This window comes from Ambystoma mexicanum, chromosome 9 (assembly GCF_040938575.1).
Source record: "Ambystoma mexicanum isolate Mex_15411 chromosome 9, UKY_AmexF1_1, whole genome shotgun sequence".
Classification (NCBI taxonomy): Eukaryota; Metazoa; Chordata; class Amphibia; order Caudata; family Ambystomatidae; genus Ambystoma; species Ambystoma mexicanum.
In genome coordinates, this window is record NC_090931.1 from 916,921,255 (window position 1) to 916,939,256 (window position 18,002).

The following is an 18,002-nucleotide window of genomic DNA, read 5'->3' on the forward strand; positions in this document are numbered from 1 at the left end:
GAGGATCCTGTGGTGCCTTTTCATAAAGCTCTTCAGAGGAAGATCATGACAAACTGGGAAACCCCAGATGTCGTATCAGCAGTAAATAAAAAACTCTCTACAAAGTACAGGGTATCCTCTACAGACCCGGAGTTTTTGTCTAAACACCCATCCCCAGAAAGTCTGGTGGTACAGGCAGCATCCTCTACCGATGTCGAGACGGCTTATCCTACCGTCCCACAGGACAGAGACGATAAAAAATATGATGCTATGGCAAAGAAAGTCTTTTCAGCATGTAGCATGGCGTTAAAATCTGTTAATGCTACTTGCACCCTTGCTAGGTTCAGCCATACACTTTGGGAGTGTGCTTCTACAGCGGCTGACTGCATCCCGGAGGGAGAAGAAAGGGATGCGTTCCTGAATATTATACAGGACGGTAAAGACGCTATGTGCGAATCCCTCCAGACGGGCATTGATTCGGCTGACAGTATCAGCAGAGCAATGGTGGCAAGTACATCAACCAGGAGATTCGCTTGGTTGAGAAAGTCTGGTTTTGCCCCAGATGTGCAAGCCAGGCTCTTGAACATGCCATTCGATGGCTCTTCTTTGTTCGGGAAAAAGGCGGATGACAGTCTAGAGAAACTGCAAACTTCAAAAGCAGCAGCAAAATCCCTAGGAGCTGCAATCCGTCAGACTCCTTTTCGTCCCACAGGAACTTCTGCGAGGGGCAAGTCCTTTCGCTTCTACTCCGCATTCGGAAGAGGTAGAGGACGACCGGCTCAAAGGGGACAAAGAAGAACTACCCGAGGTGGACGAGGTAGATATTCAAAAGCCTCAGCAACAGCAGGTGCCTCTTTACCATCTGCATCAGCCGCCCCAAAACCACTCTGAGGACTTCCCTCACAGGACACCTGTAGGAGGCAGGTTGACTCAACATCTGGCGGTATGGCAGGCTATCGCGTCAGATGCTTGGGCATTGGAAACAGTTGCGCAAGGTTACTGCCTACCTTTCCTACGTATACCTCAGAGTCATCCACCGGGGATCAGCTCTCAGAAAGCTCCAGATCCGCTCCTCTTGCAGGAAATTTTAGACCTGCTAGAGAAAGGTGCCATAGAACCGGTACCTGGAGCGGAGAGGAACAAGGTCTGGTACTCCCCTTACTTTCTCATTCCGAAGAAAGACGGAGGACTGAGACCCATCTTGGACTTGCGAGAATTGAACAAATTCCTCAGGAAAGACAAATTCAAGATGGTCACTCTTTCTCAGATCCTCCAGGCCCTTCAGTTCCAGGACTGGTTGGTATCTCTGGACCTTCAGGACGCTTATTTCCATGTTCCTATCCATCTCAAATACGGGAAATACCTGAGGTTCGCAATTGGCAACTCTCACTATCTATTTCGAGTGCTGCCATTTGGGCTGACCTCCGCCCCGAGGGTCCTCACCAAGTTAATGTCGGTAGTGGTGGCAAGTCTAAGGAGGGAAGGGATTCATGTCTACCCCTACCTGGACGATTGGTTGATCAGGGCTGTTTCTTCGGAACAAGCTCAGATCCAGCTAAATCACGTGTGCCACTTCCTTCACAGACTGGGCTTCTCCCTCAATTTAAAGAAGTCACAAATTATACCATTGCAGAGACTCCAGTTCATAGGAGCGATCCTGGACACTTCCCTGGGAAAAGCCTCGCCACCAGAGGTGAGGGCTCAAGATATTCTACAGATGGTTACCAAGTTCCAACATGCCCAACGTCTCCCAGCCTTCAACTTTTTGAGGTTGCTAGGCCTCATGGCATCCTGCATTTTCCTAGTGCCAGAGGCTCGCCTGAGAATGAGATCCCTCCAGTGGGCACTGAGGACTCAGTGGTCACAATTCTCAGGGAGAATGACAGATCTTCTTCAGGTTCCCGACAGAGTAGCTCGAGACCTTCAGTGGTGGGCCTGTCAGGAGAACATTCTGAAAGGAGAACAGTTTTGGCAACCCTGGCCAGAGATAACAGTAGTCACGGATGCCTCACTCACAGGATGGGGAGCCCACGCCAACGACTTGACCATCAGCGGTCTTTGGTCTCCATCGGAGTCCAGACTACATATCAATCTGTTAGAGCTGAGAGCCATCAGACTTGCGCTGAAGGCGTTCCTGCCAGCTGTACAAGGGAAGAACGTCCTGATAATGACGGACAACACGGTGGCCATGCATTACCTCAACAAAAGAGGAGGCGTAGGATCACTACCCCTGTGCAGAGAGGCGATGCAGCTCTGGTTTTGGGCAATCCAAGAAGGAATCTCTCTATTGGCAGTTCACCTAGCCGGAGAGAAGAACTTGACAGCGGACGCTCTGAGCAGGCAGAGCAGTCTCCCACGAGTGGGAGCTAGCTCAGGAAGTCCTTCAAGAGATCTTCGCCCTTTGGGGAACCCCTCAGGTAGATCTGTTCGCCACCAGCCTCAACAGGAAATGCGACCTGTTCTGCTCAAGGGAATTTCCCCCGAGAGGAGCTCTGGGAGACGCGTTCATAGTGGACTGGGAGTTTCCGCTTCTGTACGCGTTCCCACCGGTCCCTGTCATTCCTCAAATGATCAGGAGGTTGAGAAGATTCCGGAGAACCATGATCCTAATTGCCCCGGATTGGGCCAGGAGAACGTGGTACCCGGACCTTCTAGACTTGTCCATCTGCCCTCCAATTCGACTTCCACTCAGAGAGAACCTACTCTCACAGAAGGGAGGTCAGTTCTCCATCCAGACATCAAAACCCTCAACCTTCACGCTTGGCTTCTGAAAGGCTAGGTACAAGGATTGGGACCTCACTGATGATGTTATGGAGGTGTTGCTTTCGGCAAGGAGGCCGGCAACAAAGTCTTTATACCGCTGCCGTTGGAACAGATTTTGCAGCTGGTGTAGAGAACAGAATATCGACCCTTTTTCATGTGGTACACCAATGGTTTTGTCCTTCCTACTATATTTGGCAAATTCAGGCCTTCAAGTTGGCACCATTAAGGGCTATCTCGCAGCGCTATCCATCTTTAAGCGCACTGCGGAAGAACCATCCTATTTCAAGTTACCCTTGGTAATACAATTTCTTAAGGGGTTAACCAATGTTTATCCCCCAAGACCATTCCAAGTTCCCATATGGGATTTAAACTTAGTCCTAACTTTCCTGATGGGCACACCTTTCGAACCACTCCATTCTTGTTCTTTAAGATTCCTTACCCTTAAAACTGTTTTATTAATAGCACTTACATCTGCTAGAAGGGTGAGCGAATTACAAGCTCTTTCTTGTAAACCCCCTCACACTATCTTTCACAAAGACAAAGTTGTCCTGCAAGTGAAGCCTAATTTCCTCCCAAAGGTGGTTTCTGAATGCCATATCACTCAGAAGATTACACTACCATCTTTCTATCCTCCTCCTCACCCGGGAAAGAGGAAGAGAGGTTACACAGGCTAGACCCTAGAAGGGCTTTAAGTTTTTACATCAGTAGACTAGCCAGGATAGGACAGGTAGACCAGCTGTTTGTGGGTTACACAGGTCACAAGCTGGGGTTACCAATAACTAAGCAGACCATTTCCAGATGGATCATCCTAGCCATTCTGAAATGTTATAAATTGGCAGGAAAAGAGCCCCCTCAAAACCTTAGGGCTCATTCGACCAGATGTATTGCAGCTTCATCGGCCCTCAAAAGAGGTGTGCCGGTTAAAGACATCTGTGCGGCCGCTACATGGTCGTCTGTCCATACCTTTACACGATTTTACAATTTGGATTCCTCCTCCAGTCAAGAGACTAGGTTTGGAAGGGCTGTACTGCATTCTATTTATCAATAGAAGACAGCATGAAGTCAGTACTCCCTCCTCCAATAATAGAATACTGCTATGGGAGCATATCTAAGATGAGGAATACATCGGAGGACACAATCCCTTCGAAGAACAAGTTACTTCTTACCTTGTAACGTTCTTTCGACGGGATGTTCCTCCGACGTATTCCTCATTGACCCTCCCATCCATCCCCGCAGTTCTACTTCCCTTGCTGTTGCAGCTTACGCTCCTTCAGGGTGATTAGTTTAGTCCAGAAAGCATATTTGTGGGCTACAAAACAGAACTGAGCAACGGGCGCTGCGCGCGGCCTTTATAGCCAGGATGACGTCGGCGTCGATACGGCGGCTGTCGAGGGACATCGACTCGAAGGACGTAGACGCGCAGCACCCTCTAGAGAGAAAAACTTTCCGAGGCCAGCAGAGCTGGAAGGAGATATCTAAGATGAGGAATACGTCGGAGGAACATCCCGTCGAAAGAACGTTACAAGGTAAGAAGTAACTTGTTCTTCTGTATGAGTAGGTTCCTGTACTAGAACGAACACTGCAATGGAATGTTCTTTAGGACACTACATTGCGTGATGAAGAATGTACTTTATTACACATCTCCTGACAATCCCTGATATTTTTTTGCCAGCATTACATTCACAACCGCTTGTATGAAAATTAAATGCACATGTGATGTCATCAGTGATGTCATCAATGATATTTGTGATGTCATCATTGATGTCCTGGGTGTTAGTCTTAGCAGGGCACGGCGGCGGTGCAAGTTATGGTTGCTTAGCTTACCGTAACTGGTGAATTTCAGGGTTTTTTAGATTTGACTTGTAACTATAATGTCCTTTTAACAAAGTTTTCTTACTGAATTTCATAGGTTTATATTAGTGCAACTTAATCATACCGTCCCTTTTTCAAAAAAGTTGTTTGCTAAAGGTCATCGGTTTTTAGTAGTGGCACGTAACCATAATGTAAAGTAAATTCTGAATTAATTACACTCCTTGCGGAGAATGCCACATGACCACATGCTGCCGTACAGCACAGTGACGTTTCAGAGAATCCGTACACACTGAACAATAAGATGTATGCCTCGTGGACAGTGTGGAAATAAGCGCCTCTTTCCTCATTTCCGTTTGCAAATTTCCTCATTAGTTGTCCTACCAAAAAAAGTACGCCATCCGTAAACAAAGTAAATGTTCCTTTAGGAACCACCTTTCACAGTGTAAACATATTTAAAAAACAAAATGGCATACACCCCATCTACTTTATATTTCTCAATAAAGGACATAGACGTAATAAGATTTGCCATTAACAATCTAGATTTGCAAAGCAGTAACATGTGCTACTAAAAAATAGGATTTCTCGTTATAATCCGGCCCGCCTGCGGTGTCCCGGATTAAAAAAACAAATCGTTTTCCAAGATGGCCACCATAGAAAGGGAAGGCGGTTGTTCCATACATGGTCCCTGTTTGCTTTCCATGGCAGCCTGCAAAAAGCAAAACTATGTGCCGTGACGCAGAACCTGAAAATGAACATACAGCGATGTACAACGTATCCCGTTACATTTTTAAATAATGCACTGGTTTTTAAAAGTAAACATTAACATTTTTAGAATTTGTACAGTAGTTTTATTTCACAAGAAACTGTCTGAGACCATCGGACTATTCCCATTTTACAATCAAATTGTAACATTGTTTTTATGTGCGTCATCGAAAATGTTAATGGTGAGGCACATGTTGTTCTTTTCCAATACACAAAGTATGCATTTTCGATAAAGCAACCGCTTTGTTCGCGCAGTGATTTCCAAGACGTCGCCATGACCTTCGGCTTACTCCACCATAAAAGATGTTATGTTACTCCTAATGGCCACTTCAGCGTATGGACAAAGGGGGCCGGCGCGATCATCCCACAAAATATTGACGGACAGGCAGCCGGTCATCGATCAGTTGCATCTGGGGTCCAAAAAAGCCATCACTCAGCATCTAGAATCCATGGCAAGCACAGTGAGGCAGGATGTAGCTCGTCGGAAAAAGTAAGAAAAAGTATGTATCAATACCCAGCCTTCAGCAAACAATTTCAAAAAAGACAAAAAGAACGTGGAATCTAATACACAAAGCGAAGTGGTCATACATGACATTTTAAGGAAATATAAGCGTTCAACATGGGTAAATCTAGTGACAGGCTACAAAAGCTGAGAATCTACACTCTCCATAAGTTAAAAAAAAATGACAACCACTCAGTTACAAAGCCAAAATGAATGTTCAAGTAACAAAAAATTACATCGCGTGATTTCAAAAAAGACCAAAAGAACGTGCAAAGTGATACACAAAGCGATGTGGTCAAACCTGACATTTTAAAGAAGAAATAGTAGCGTTGAAGAAGGGTAAGTCTAGCCATAGCCTGCAAATGCGGAGAATCTGCACTCTTCGGAAGTGAAAAAAATGGCAACGGCACAGAAAGAAAATACTTCAGTTATATTGTCAAAATGATTGTTCTGGTAATAACGAATTTAAACTCGGTCCGATGTAAAGTCATCAAAATTAAACTTACATGATATTTAGCGCCTCCATTGGTTTTGGATAAAGTCAGACAGCAATGTATTTGCAGCAAAGATTCTGCGTGAACTGATGTTTCATGTGCCTTACAAACGTTTTTAAAACATAACCTTATCAAATAGTATTTTTTTGCAAACTTTCACCCCCTGCATTGTTGCTTCATTTTCCCTTTTGCTCAAGGTCAAAAAACATTTGACCCTTATGGGTGTAGTGGTGTACGTGGGCCTACTGAGTTCGCAACCAAAAAAGCAAAGCAAGTGACCTTCACTCAGAATGCAAATACATTCTCACTTTGCAACAACATATGAGAACCGCTACTCCCATACACTTGCAAAACCGCTGTTTGCATCAAACAGTGCAGGTGCTGCCTCAGATTTCAAACTCTAGGACGCCGGTCTGACTGCAATATTATTCTAAATACATTGTAAAACAGACGCAGTAATTCTTCGCCGTACATTGAGCATCAACTTCCACCAATTTACTGTATGACTTCGGTGACAATAAAACACCACTTTTTGACTTCTTGCTGCCACATCCCATCCCAGCCTCATTAACGCTCGCCTTCCGAAACAGTATTTCATAAGTGAAAAGTGCAATGGTGTCTTGTTTTATGTGTTACCGCGATGTCCGCATACACCAAAACACGAACAAAAGATGGCGGGTGCAGTGAAAGAATCTGACGCACTTCACGCTGTTCCACAACCAATAAGTGAACGCGTCACATGTCCGGACATGATGCTACCGATTAGCCAATCGATTTCTTGTCCGCGGAGCGAACAGGGAAGTTTGACCGCGGAGCGGACATAGATATCACTAATTTTTTGAGACATACTTTTTGGTCATTTTAAAGGAAACTACTGGACGGATTGTCATCAAATTTACAAAAGTACGCTTTCGGGACCAAGCTCCTGCCGCTGCCGGAAATTTGGTGAAAATCCGTCCAGCAGTTTGTCCTGTAGGCGTGCGCAAAGTTTTTTTCCCCCCATTCAGTCTATGGGGAAAAAGACATTTTGCTACCCCCCTATAGCTCCCCCTCACCCCCGGACCAAACATCACCAAACTTTACAAAAAGATTCAGTGTGGCCCATATACTCTTTTTGCAAAGTCTGGTGAGGATTCGTCCAGGGGGAGCGAAGTTATAAGCCGCCCAAAAAGTGCTCTTCCTATAGAAACAGCAACTTAACCATAACTGTGGGAAGGCATGAGCAGCTCAATTCGGCGTGCACCCGTTGATGTCCACTGTATATGTTCCCCCAATATGTTTCTTTTAGATCCACTTGTATAGAGGCCATTGCGCTACACAAGTCTTTCTGGCACACTAATGAGGGCCTTTGTTTACAAAATATTAGCCAAATCGCTCATCCGAGCCAAAGGTTATTAGCAATTACATGTTCGCGTTTCCTATGGATCTTGATACTCAACTATATTGCGACTGCCACACTATAATGTGTGTGTGGTGTGTATGTATAAATTATAGTGGACCTTTAGTTCCATAGAAAACCCTAAAATTGAATTGCTAATAACGTTTGACTCAGATGACAGATTTGGCTGCTATTTTGCAAACAAACCTTTTGTCAAGGCCCAGCCTCAGAGTGGAAAGATTTGTTAAAAAATTAAAAATGTTACTAAGAATGTAAAAAGAATACTGTTTTTGCGCACAGCAAAAACTGCTGGATGGCATTGTACCAGGTTTGAAATAACTTGGGCATGAAGCAATGACTCAAATTTCCGGGAGCGGTGTTGTGTGGGGTTTTTCCGTGCAGTCGTTTTTTAATTTTTGACAGAGAAAAGGGTGCTCCCTTCTCCCAAAATGATAGCTATATCTATCATGGTGCTTTGCTATCTATCAAGGTGCTTTGCAACAGAGAGGCGTTTAAGAAATGAAAAATCTGTGGGTGGGTTGTGTGTTCGATGGGAGAGGTAATCGGGGTTATTTCAGAAATAACTGGGGTTAGCCGAAAATGAAAAGTTAAAAAGATGCCATTTGTAGTAGCAAAAAGGATGAAATGGCATCAGGCTAGAGATGGGGAGGGGGGAAAGGGGAAAGGGGCACTATGTGAAATGTGAGGTTTGGGGTCGGGGGACCAAGTTCAGAACTCAAATGTTTTCTCATAACCAGAGTTCTTTTCACATAACGAGGGTTATAGTAGAAAACTGGATCGGGAATGAGGGTGGGTCACATGAATAACCAGGGTTATTTTATGAATAACTGGGGTTATTTGTAGTACATTACTATTCTCAGAGTTATACTAACCATGGTTCTGGGATAAAGTTTTTAAATAAAAAAAGAGATTTAAAAAAAAATGCGATTAATACAAAAAAAGTGGAATGTTACAGCTACAGTGAGGTGGGGGTAATGAGTGTGGATGAAGACTATGGATACTGTTACTTTAAAGAACTGGATGGTGCAATATCAAAATTGGACACAGCCAAATGCCATGGCTAGTGGGACGCAACAAAACCGATAGGGGCAAAATGTCAAGGGACCACAACGAAAGGCAATTGCTAGTGTGCCAAAAGAAACCTAGTGGTGTGGCCAAGGCTGAATGCCATGGCTAGTGGGCTCATTTAGGAAACCATTTGTAGAGTGGACACGACCACAGACAATGGCTAGTGGGACTGGAAGAAAGCTATTGGGGCAACATGTAAAGGGGCTGGTGCCAGTGGTCATGGCCGAAGGCCATGGCTAGTGAGCCGGAAAGAAAGGTAGTGTTTTAAAAGATACAGTGGGCACAGATGAAGGCCAGGGGTGGAGGCCCTGGCTAGTGGGCCGAAAGACATGTTGTAGTGATTCAAAACTAACCTGTTTTGTGCAGCAATCAACAAGGCACTTGGGGAGTCCCCTGAAGACCCTGACACCTCCCCTTCCCTTAAAAGGGAAAGAAGGGGTGGTGCGAGGGATCCCAGGGAAACCCTCCTGGGGAATAAAACCCTGCTAGAACGGATGAGTAGCTGGATGGATCAATTCGTCCCTTTTAGGCCGCTCTTCAATACGGGAAGGAACTCACAGGTTCTAGCTGCGGGATCCCGAAAACATCTGGACTCTAAATAAACAGGATATGAGCCGAGGGACAGACACATAGTTAAATCAGATGAAAAGGGGTGGAGAAGTACCCAGTGTGTCGAGAGGAAGAGCCTAACGAAGATTCTTGAAGGGCCTTGGATGACGGGAGTAAATGGCAGGATAAAGACACAAGGCTGTGGGAAGGAATAGAAGGAAAAGGTAAGTAGAAGCAAGGATGTAGGTTACATGCACCCTAGCTGCGAACTCACGTAGCGTCTGGTGAGAGAAGCGACGTGCTGAGCTTTGGATCCGCTGGGCTATATCCGGAATCCCCGGAACAACATGATGACATCCGAGGACGTCTGACTTCCAAACGTGGAAACGATGCACCGCTACCCAGATTAAGAGGAGCCATGTTGGAAGAAGGAAAAATAGACAATTCTCGCAACCTCCAGCGTTGCCAAAGAGAGCAGCGGCGCCAACGAGCCATGACACATGTACAGTCGGCTGTGGCCACCCAGTTGGTCCAAAAGAAACCTATTGGGCAAACATGTACAGTGGACACGGCTAGTGACCTGTGAAAAGGCTATGGTATAACAAAATCCTTGAAATTCACTGAAAAAACCTTAGCTAAGGAGCTGTTAAATTCTGTAGATATAACATAAAACCCTTGAAATTCAGCAGATGTGGGATGTCATGACCAGCTTAACTTTGCGCTTTCTCTTGAGCACATATATATTATAAGAAAAGGGATTCACAATGACATACACAATGGCATTATGGGGAACATCAACGGGAGCACGCTGAGTTAAGCTGGTCATCACTTCCCATATCTGCTGAATTTCAAGGGTTTTGTTACGTTAAAACTGAACAACTTAACTGCCCCTGAATTAAAGTTTTTTTCAGTGAATTTCAAGGGTTTTGTAATACCATTGTTTTTTTTACGGGTCAATAGCCATATCCTTCGGCCCTGTCCACTGTACATGTTCCCCCAATACGTTTCTATTAGACCCACTAGATGGCCACAGCCTTCGGCCGTGGTCACTATACAAAACTCATATAAAACACTACCAGACCACTAGCCATGGCCAGTGGCCACGACATTTGGCTATGTCCACTGTACATGTTCCCCCAATATGTTTCTTTTGGACTCACCACTATATATGTCTTTAGGGCTCACTATTCCCTGGACAGTGAGCACAGCCTTCCGACAACCTCTTACTTTTTCCCATAACCTTGATTATCAATGTACTACAAATAACTGTGGTTATCTGTAGGCGACCATAGATAACCACCGTTATCTGTAAAAAGCGTGCAACATTGAAAACTCTTCTGAGTCAACGCTTTGTGCCCATGTTTTTTTGTACCTGGTTCAATTCCGTCAAGCGTTTTTGCTGTGCGCTGCGTAGACATTTGTATTTTTTCTCTGTGGGAAAATGATCGGGGACTGGGTCGAAACATCGTTTTTTTTAACTTCAATGTCCAGTCTGGGGAGGCTGGTGACAAACATTTCGTTTTCCAAAATTTCAGCCAAATTTGTCACGGGACCCCCAGACTGTAAATGTTGGGAAAGATTTGTTAAAAAATGAAATAGCGATGAAGAATGTGAACTTTTTTTTTCTTCTTTTTTTGGCCTTCTCCAAGTCCAAATTTGGTAAAACAGAAGTGCAAAAACTGCTGGGTGGATTTGCATCAAATAAGATACAACTTGGGCACAAAGCGTTGACTTAATTTCTGGGACATGTTTGGGGTTAATCCGTCTAGTAGTTTTTAAAATATTTGACGGGAAAGGCGGTATTCAAATGATTTTCTTTACAGTTGTTACAATTGATTTTTTTTTAATGTTGGCTGCCACATCACATTTAAAATGACAGCCCTTTTGAGGTACTCCCCTTCAACTAAATGTGTGTTATTTGTTTTATTTAATGATGTGCATTACCATGCTCATAGTGGGCACTTAGCCTGGCGCAGGACCACCATCTAGTATTTCAACGTCATACCTTGGCATGTTTTTATCAATGTAATTAAAGGAAGGTATTTTTAGCCACACAATTTAAAAGCGCTTGTCATTCTTGGAATGTGTATTGTATTTGAAATCCACAACTCCAGCAAGTTCTAATAGTCCACTTGATGTACTTTGAAATAGGTATGATGAAGAAAGGTCTGGGACTGGACGATTCAGTGATCGATCGAGGGACATGAGGTACAACTAATCTTTTCTCGACTTATCTACTGCTGCACCACTCTTTTTGGTCTCCCCAGCTCTCGTCTTGCCCCTCTACAATCAATCTATAACTCCTCCATTCGTCTACTTCGTCTTCTCTCTTATCGAGACACTATCTCTTCTTCACTTGCTTCGCTTGGTTGGTTACCTTTTTCACTCCCAACTCAGATTTCACTTTCTTTGTTTATTCTTTAAATCCCTCTATGGACTTGACCCTGATTACGTTGCTGCACTTGTATATTTCTTTCTGATGTTTGTTAATCTGCTTAGAATCACATGCTGTGCATAGTCCGACATCCAGTGGTCACTGCGGAGTATTGCATGTTGTTTTTCGTAGTCGAAAAGGGGACGTCGACAAGGCGTGTCTGTAACACTATCCCTATAGTGACGTGCGTTGTACCCACAATCCCTCACGCGTCGAGGTCCCTCAGATTGTTTTTTTCCGCCCAGTTATTGGTCGCCTCTATGCGGAGCTCCTCGAGAGACATTGCGAAATCATTTCTTCGACCCTTGGTCGTTTATTATTATTAATATCTAACACATAGATCCCTCCCTCGACGAAGCTGCAAGCTGTTTCTCCGCCGAGCAAGATCTTCGACGGAAGGACGAGCGGAGGAGATCCTTCGGCGTCGCCGAACACGTGGCCTGGCCTCGCCGGCCTTACACAGTAGGGAGAGTGGGGTTGTGTGATCTTTTCTTTTCACTCCGAGAATGCCTTTCTCTTTCCCCTCCCTCTCTTTCGAGGTCGTAATCCCACTTCTTGCCCTCAGCTATGGAGAGGACGCCCTTTAGGTTTTGCCCACTTTGCAAAGGCAAATATACCTGGAAGGACAAGCACAAACGGTGCAACCGTTGCTTGCCCCTCGATCACAAGGAGGACGGCTGTGCGGCCTGTAAGTTACTTAAGCCCAAAACGATAAAGGACCGCAGGGTCAAAAGGTGGGCGGCCTATGCCATGTCTAGGTCAGATTCCTCGCCCGCTGCCGCCGCCGCCGCCGAATGTGACGAGGACAGTAATTACACGGCCTCCGTAACGGAGGTTGTGGACCTCTCGAGGGAGCGTTCTCGCTCCTCTTCGTCCGTCCCCGACAAGCCCGGCTCACGCCCATCTTATGGGGATGAACACCCCGGCGACAAGGACGCACACAAGAAATCTCATAAACACATACCCCACGGCACGCATTTGTCGAAGACGAAGGCAGCCATATGGCCAACGGAGGCGCCGGGCCCACCGGCGTCTTCCGCCGACCGTAAGGGTCGCCAGCCCTGCCCGCCACCGCTCCCGCGTCAGGCAACCGGGCACTCTGGAAATAAGGGCGCTAACCCCAAACCCTCAGGCGGCGACGCGTCTCGTAAGAGTGCGCACTTTGCCAGTAAAGACTCGATGGTAGCTAGCGCGATGACGAGCGATCCCTCGGCAGACAGAATGATCGCCTAAAGCCTTGCGCGTATATAAGGAAGGCCAGAGACGGACGACAAGTGACACGCTGAAAGTAGGCTGGGACAGCTCTCACCGTCAACGGAAAGCCCTAGCCTGCCAGAACACTTCTCAGAAGGCGAAGGCACCTTATCTTCGACGCTATGGGACAGATCTAGGCGAATACAAGGAGAAGAAACCCCTTTTTCACTCCCAGACCGCTCTGGCCTACCTCAGTGGACCTTAGAGAAGTTCCAGTCCTGTATGGACAAGTTACAGATTCATGGCCATTCCAGAAAATAGGACACCTAAAAGACCTAGGGAGGTACTCCTAGAAATTCCAAGGGCTAAATACCCGAAGTTGTTCTATAACCCCTTTCAGGAGGATCTGAACTCTTACGACCTCACCGAAGAGGACACTCACCTCCAGGAAGGAGAGGAGTTCATTAATGATGAAAACCAACAAGAGGGAGAAGGCTTCCATGAGGACACTAACATAAGTGAGGAAGGGTACGAAGAAGACCCAGGTGAGGGTGACCCAAATCCCTGGCAGTCACCATCAGGGTCTACAGAGCCAGAAATTATAGACATCAGGTCTCCTCAGACCACACCAGTTAGGAACCCTTCGCCTGTTGACGATCAGCCCACCTTTAACGCGCTGCTGAGGAAGGCAGCAGCACATTTTGAGGTCGAAACTGGGGGGGGGTCACCCCAGACACTGACTTTGTGGAAAGGATTATCAAAGAAAACCCCCCCACCAGCCAAACAATTCCAATACTCGCCTCTGTTAAGAGACAAATCAACCCTTCACTGGCCACCCCTGCACTAGTAAGAGGGGTTAATCCAAGAATCGAAAAATTGTTCTCACCCTTTCAATCAGACCCACTATATATTAAGGGTCACTCAATCCCGGACTCCTCAGTGGTGACTAACACTAGGAAAAGGGCTGGGGTTCCACTGTCTACCAGCGAGGCACCCCCGGATAAAGAGGGGAAAAAGCTTTATGCCCTAGCCAAAAGAATTACCACCTCGGCAGCGTTCTCAACTAGAATTGCCAATAATAACACATTGCTGGCAAGCTACGCTGATGCGCAATGGGGAAAGCTTAAGCAGGACATCGAGGAAGTCCCTGAACCCCTAAAAACTAGATTGCTGGCAACAGTTAATGAAGGGTCTCTGGTCAACCAATGCATCGTTAAGAATACCCTTGATGCAGCGGAAACAGCTGGCCGCTCTTTGAGACAGGGAATTCTGCTGAAGCGCCACGTCTGGCTTCGCAGTTCCGGGTTTAAGACGGAAACGCAAGCAGCGCTCATTAACAAGCCTATTGAAGAGTCTAACCTCCTTGGAAAGGCAGTGGAAAATGCGAAAAAAGAATTTGCTACCATAAAGACCTTGGACCAAATCTCAAAGCCCCCTAACAGGCGGGGATTTGGCAACAAGCGTTCTTTTCGTGGCCAACGCCAGCAACAGAATCAACAACTTCAATATTCTGTCAACAACTACCAAAGTAATAGTCGCCAGTACAATCAGAGAGGTCAACGCCGTGGCAAGGGGAGAGGCCGGGGTTACACCCCTAGAGGCTCCCAAGCTACCAACAACACCAAGTGACGCGAAGATTCGGGTCCCCTCCCATGCATCGCCGGTCGGGGGCCGGTTAACATCCTTTCTTCCAGCATGGGAGGGAATAACATCAGACCGCTGGGTACTATCCACCGTAGCCCGGGGCTACTGTATAGAGTTCAACAGTTCCCCAACATACAGACCCCCGAGGGGACGACGCATGACACCAGAACACCTCGCCATCCTTCTCCAAGAAGTGGACCAGCTACTGGAAAAAGGAGCTATAGAGGTCGTGCCTCTATCTCAGGTGTACTTCCTTGTACCCAAAAAGGATCTAACCATGCGTCCTGTATTAGATCTGCGCCCAGCGAACAAGTTTGTCAAACCCCAAAAGTTTCGTATGGTGACCTTACAGGAAGTGATCCCACTGCTATCACAGGGAGATTACATGACAACACTGGACATGAAAGATGCATACTTTCATATTTTAATGTTGCCAGCGCACAGAAAATACCTCCGGTTCATGATAGAGGGCAAACACTACCAGTTCAGAGTGCTACGCTTCGGCATAGCATCTGCACCAAGGGCATTCACGAAAGTACTGGCAGTGGCAGCGGCCCACCTGCGCAGGTTATCCATCCCAGTATACCCTTACCTCGATGACTGGCTCATAACAGGGGATTCTTACGAGACATGCTTCTCAAACACCCAAAAGACTGTAGACCTTTTGTTCCAACTGGGCTTCTCCATCAACGAGAAGAAGTCCAGCTTAGACCCCAGCCAAGTCAAACAATTCCTAGGGGCTCTAATTCGAACAAAGGACGGCCTCTTCTTCCCCTCCAACGAGAGGGTCCAAAACATGCTGTTTCAGATCCCCCAATATGTGGCAGGTCGGGAGGTGACGGTGCGCAAAGCGATGCGCTTGCTAGGAATGATGGCGTCATGTATTTATTTGGTACCTCACGCGCGCCTGCGCATGCGCCCAATGCAAGAGTGGCTCAACAGCCAGTGGTGTCAGGCCAGCGGACAATGGGACGATCTAGTGGTGGTCTCGCAGGCCTTGGTTCTCTCGCTATGGTGGTGGACAAAGGAAAACCTGGTAAGAGGGAAACCCTTTGCCACACCCGCTGTGGAAGCCACTCCAACCACAGACGCATCCCTCACACGATGGGGGGGCTCACCTATCCCATCAGACTGCTCACAGAGTGTGGTCTCCGAGCGTAGCATCCAAGCACATAAACCTACTGGAGCTACTGGCCTTGTTCAAGGCACTAAAAGCCTTCCAGGAACACCTACAAGGGAAGACAGTGATGGTCCTTACGAACAGCACCACAGCCATGTACTACCTCAACAAGCAAGGGGGCACCCACTCTCCAGGACTGTCCAAGCTGTCCCAGAATATCTGGAAGTGGGCTCTCAAACACATGTTCCTACTGTCGCAACATGTACCAGGGGAACTCAATCTGCTAGCAGACGAACTCAGCGGAGACTTCCCTCTGCCCTCAGAGTACGAATGGCAGTTGCACGAAGACATAGTCTTCGACGTCTTCATACAATGGGGATTCCCAGAAATAGACCAGTTCGCAAATCTGGAGAACTCACAATGCCAAGATTACGCCTCCAGGTACCCCCAGAACCAATCCAAGGGGAACGGTCTATCGATTCCATGGTCAGTGAAATTTGCTTACGCCTTTCCCCCGACTCCCCTTTTCAACAAGATTGTGCACAAGATGCACCAGGAACAAGTTACCATGATACTAGTGGCCCCTTTGTGGGCCCGGCAGCCATGGGTCGCTCACTTGATGGAGATGTCTCTATCTCCCCCAGTGAAACTTCCCTGCCCGCACAACATGCTGTCACAGGACAAGGGCAGGACACTGCATCCATGCCCTCAGACCATGAACTTAGCAGCCTGGCTCCTGGGATCCTAGAATTTGGACACTTACAACTCCCGCAGAGATGCATGGACATCCTCAGGGAGGCTAGAAAGCCTAACACTCGTCACTGTTATTCTAGCAAATGGAAGAGATTTGTCATTTGGTGTAGAGGAAGAAGCATCGACCCAGTTGACTGCTCCCCCACGCACATTGTCCTGTACCTGGCCCATTTACTGGACTCAGGTCTAGTGTTCAATTCCATTAAAGTCTACCTAGCAGCACTTTCTGCATACACCACTTCCCAGCTTAAAGTGTCATGGTGGAAAGTCCCAGTTATCAAAGCCTTCATGGAGGGAGTAAAGAGAATACACCCTCCGATAGCAAACCCAGCACCCGGCTGGGACCTGAATGTGATACTTACCAGACTCATGGGCTCACCCTTTGAACCCATGCACAAAGCAACTCTTAAAGACCTCACTCTTAAGACCGCTTTCCTAATAGCTATCACCTACATTAGGAGAGTAAGTGAACTACAGGCTCTTTCTGTTTTAGACCCCTTTGTAGCAGTTCACAAAGATAAAGTGGTTCTACGCACGCACCCAAGGTTTGCACCGAAATTCATCTCAAAATTCCATGTAAACCAGTCAATAGAACTACCAACGTTCTTTCAAAACCCTTCCAATTCGGGAGAAACCAGTCTGAATACACTTGATGTGCGCAGAGCTGTCATGTTCTACATGGAAAGAACCAGACCACTGAGAAAGACTAATCAGTTCTTTGTCTCGGTGGCAGCAGGAAGAGAAGGAGATGCAGTTTCAAAATCCACTATATCTAGATGTATTGTTCAATGCATCACTCTCTGTTACACTCTTGCTAAGAGAGAACTACCCTTCAAGCCAAGAGCACATTCTACTCGAGGCACTGGGGCATCCATAGAATTCATTGCAAATGTTCCCCTTGAGTCCATCTGCAAAGCGGCAACCTGGAGTTCTGTGCACACCTTTACAAAACACTACTGCCTAGATGCACACTCTAGATCTGACTCCCAGGTGGGACAGGCAGTATTAAGACATCTTTTCTCTACTGTTCCTTCTCATAACCCACCGCCAACTTCGGGTACTGCTCGCTAGTCTATGCACAGCATGTGATTCTAAGCAGATTAACAAACATCAGAAGACAATGCATTATTTACCATAAAAGCATTTCTGATAGTTGTATCTGCTTAGATTCACATACGCCCACCCTTCCTCCCCGCTCGGATGGAAGGAACATAGACACCTTTCTACATCTCTCTCTCTTTTCTGTACTCACTCACGTATAGAAGGCTCCCTCAGGGGGGAAAAAATACAAACGGAGGGACCTCGACGCGTGAGGGATTGTGGGTACAACGCACGTCATTATAGGGATAGTGTTACAGACACGCCTAGTCGACGTCCCCTTTTCGACTACGAAAAACAAAATGCAATACTCCGCAGTGACCACTGGATGTCGGACTATGCACAGCATGTGAATCTAAGCAGATACAACCATCAGAAATGCTTTTACGGTAAGTAATGCATTGTCATACCCCATCTTGCTCTCTTGGTTC

At 46.6% G+C, this 18,002-nt stretch overlaps 1 protein-coding gene across 2 annotated transcripts in view; it reads left to right on the forward strand.

The window, feature by feature from the left end:
- CWC22 (CWC22 spliceosome associated protein homolog) overlaps window positions 1-18,002 on the forward strand; it is a 743,793-nt gene that overhangs the window by 204,126 nt on the left and 521,665 nt on the right. Inside the window, exon 7 of one of the 2 annotated variants that reach the window (XM_069616085.1) lies at window positions 11,480-11,536. The exons of the other annotated variant lie outside the window; for it this stretch is intronic. Coding sequence (XP_069472186.1) covers window positions 11,480-11,536 — 57 coding nt within the window. The remainder of the gene's footprint in view (window positions 1-11,479; window positions 11,537-18,002) is intronic. 2 annotated transcript variants of the gene reach the window in all.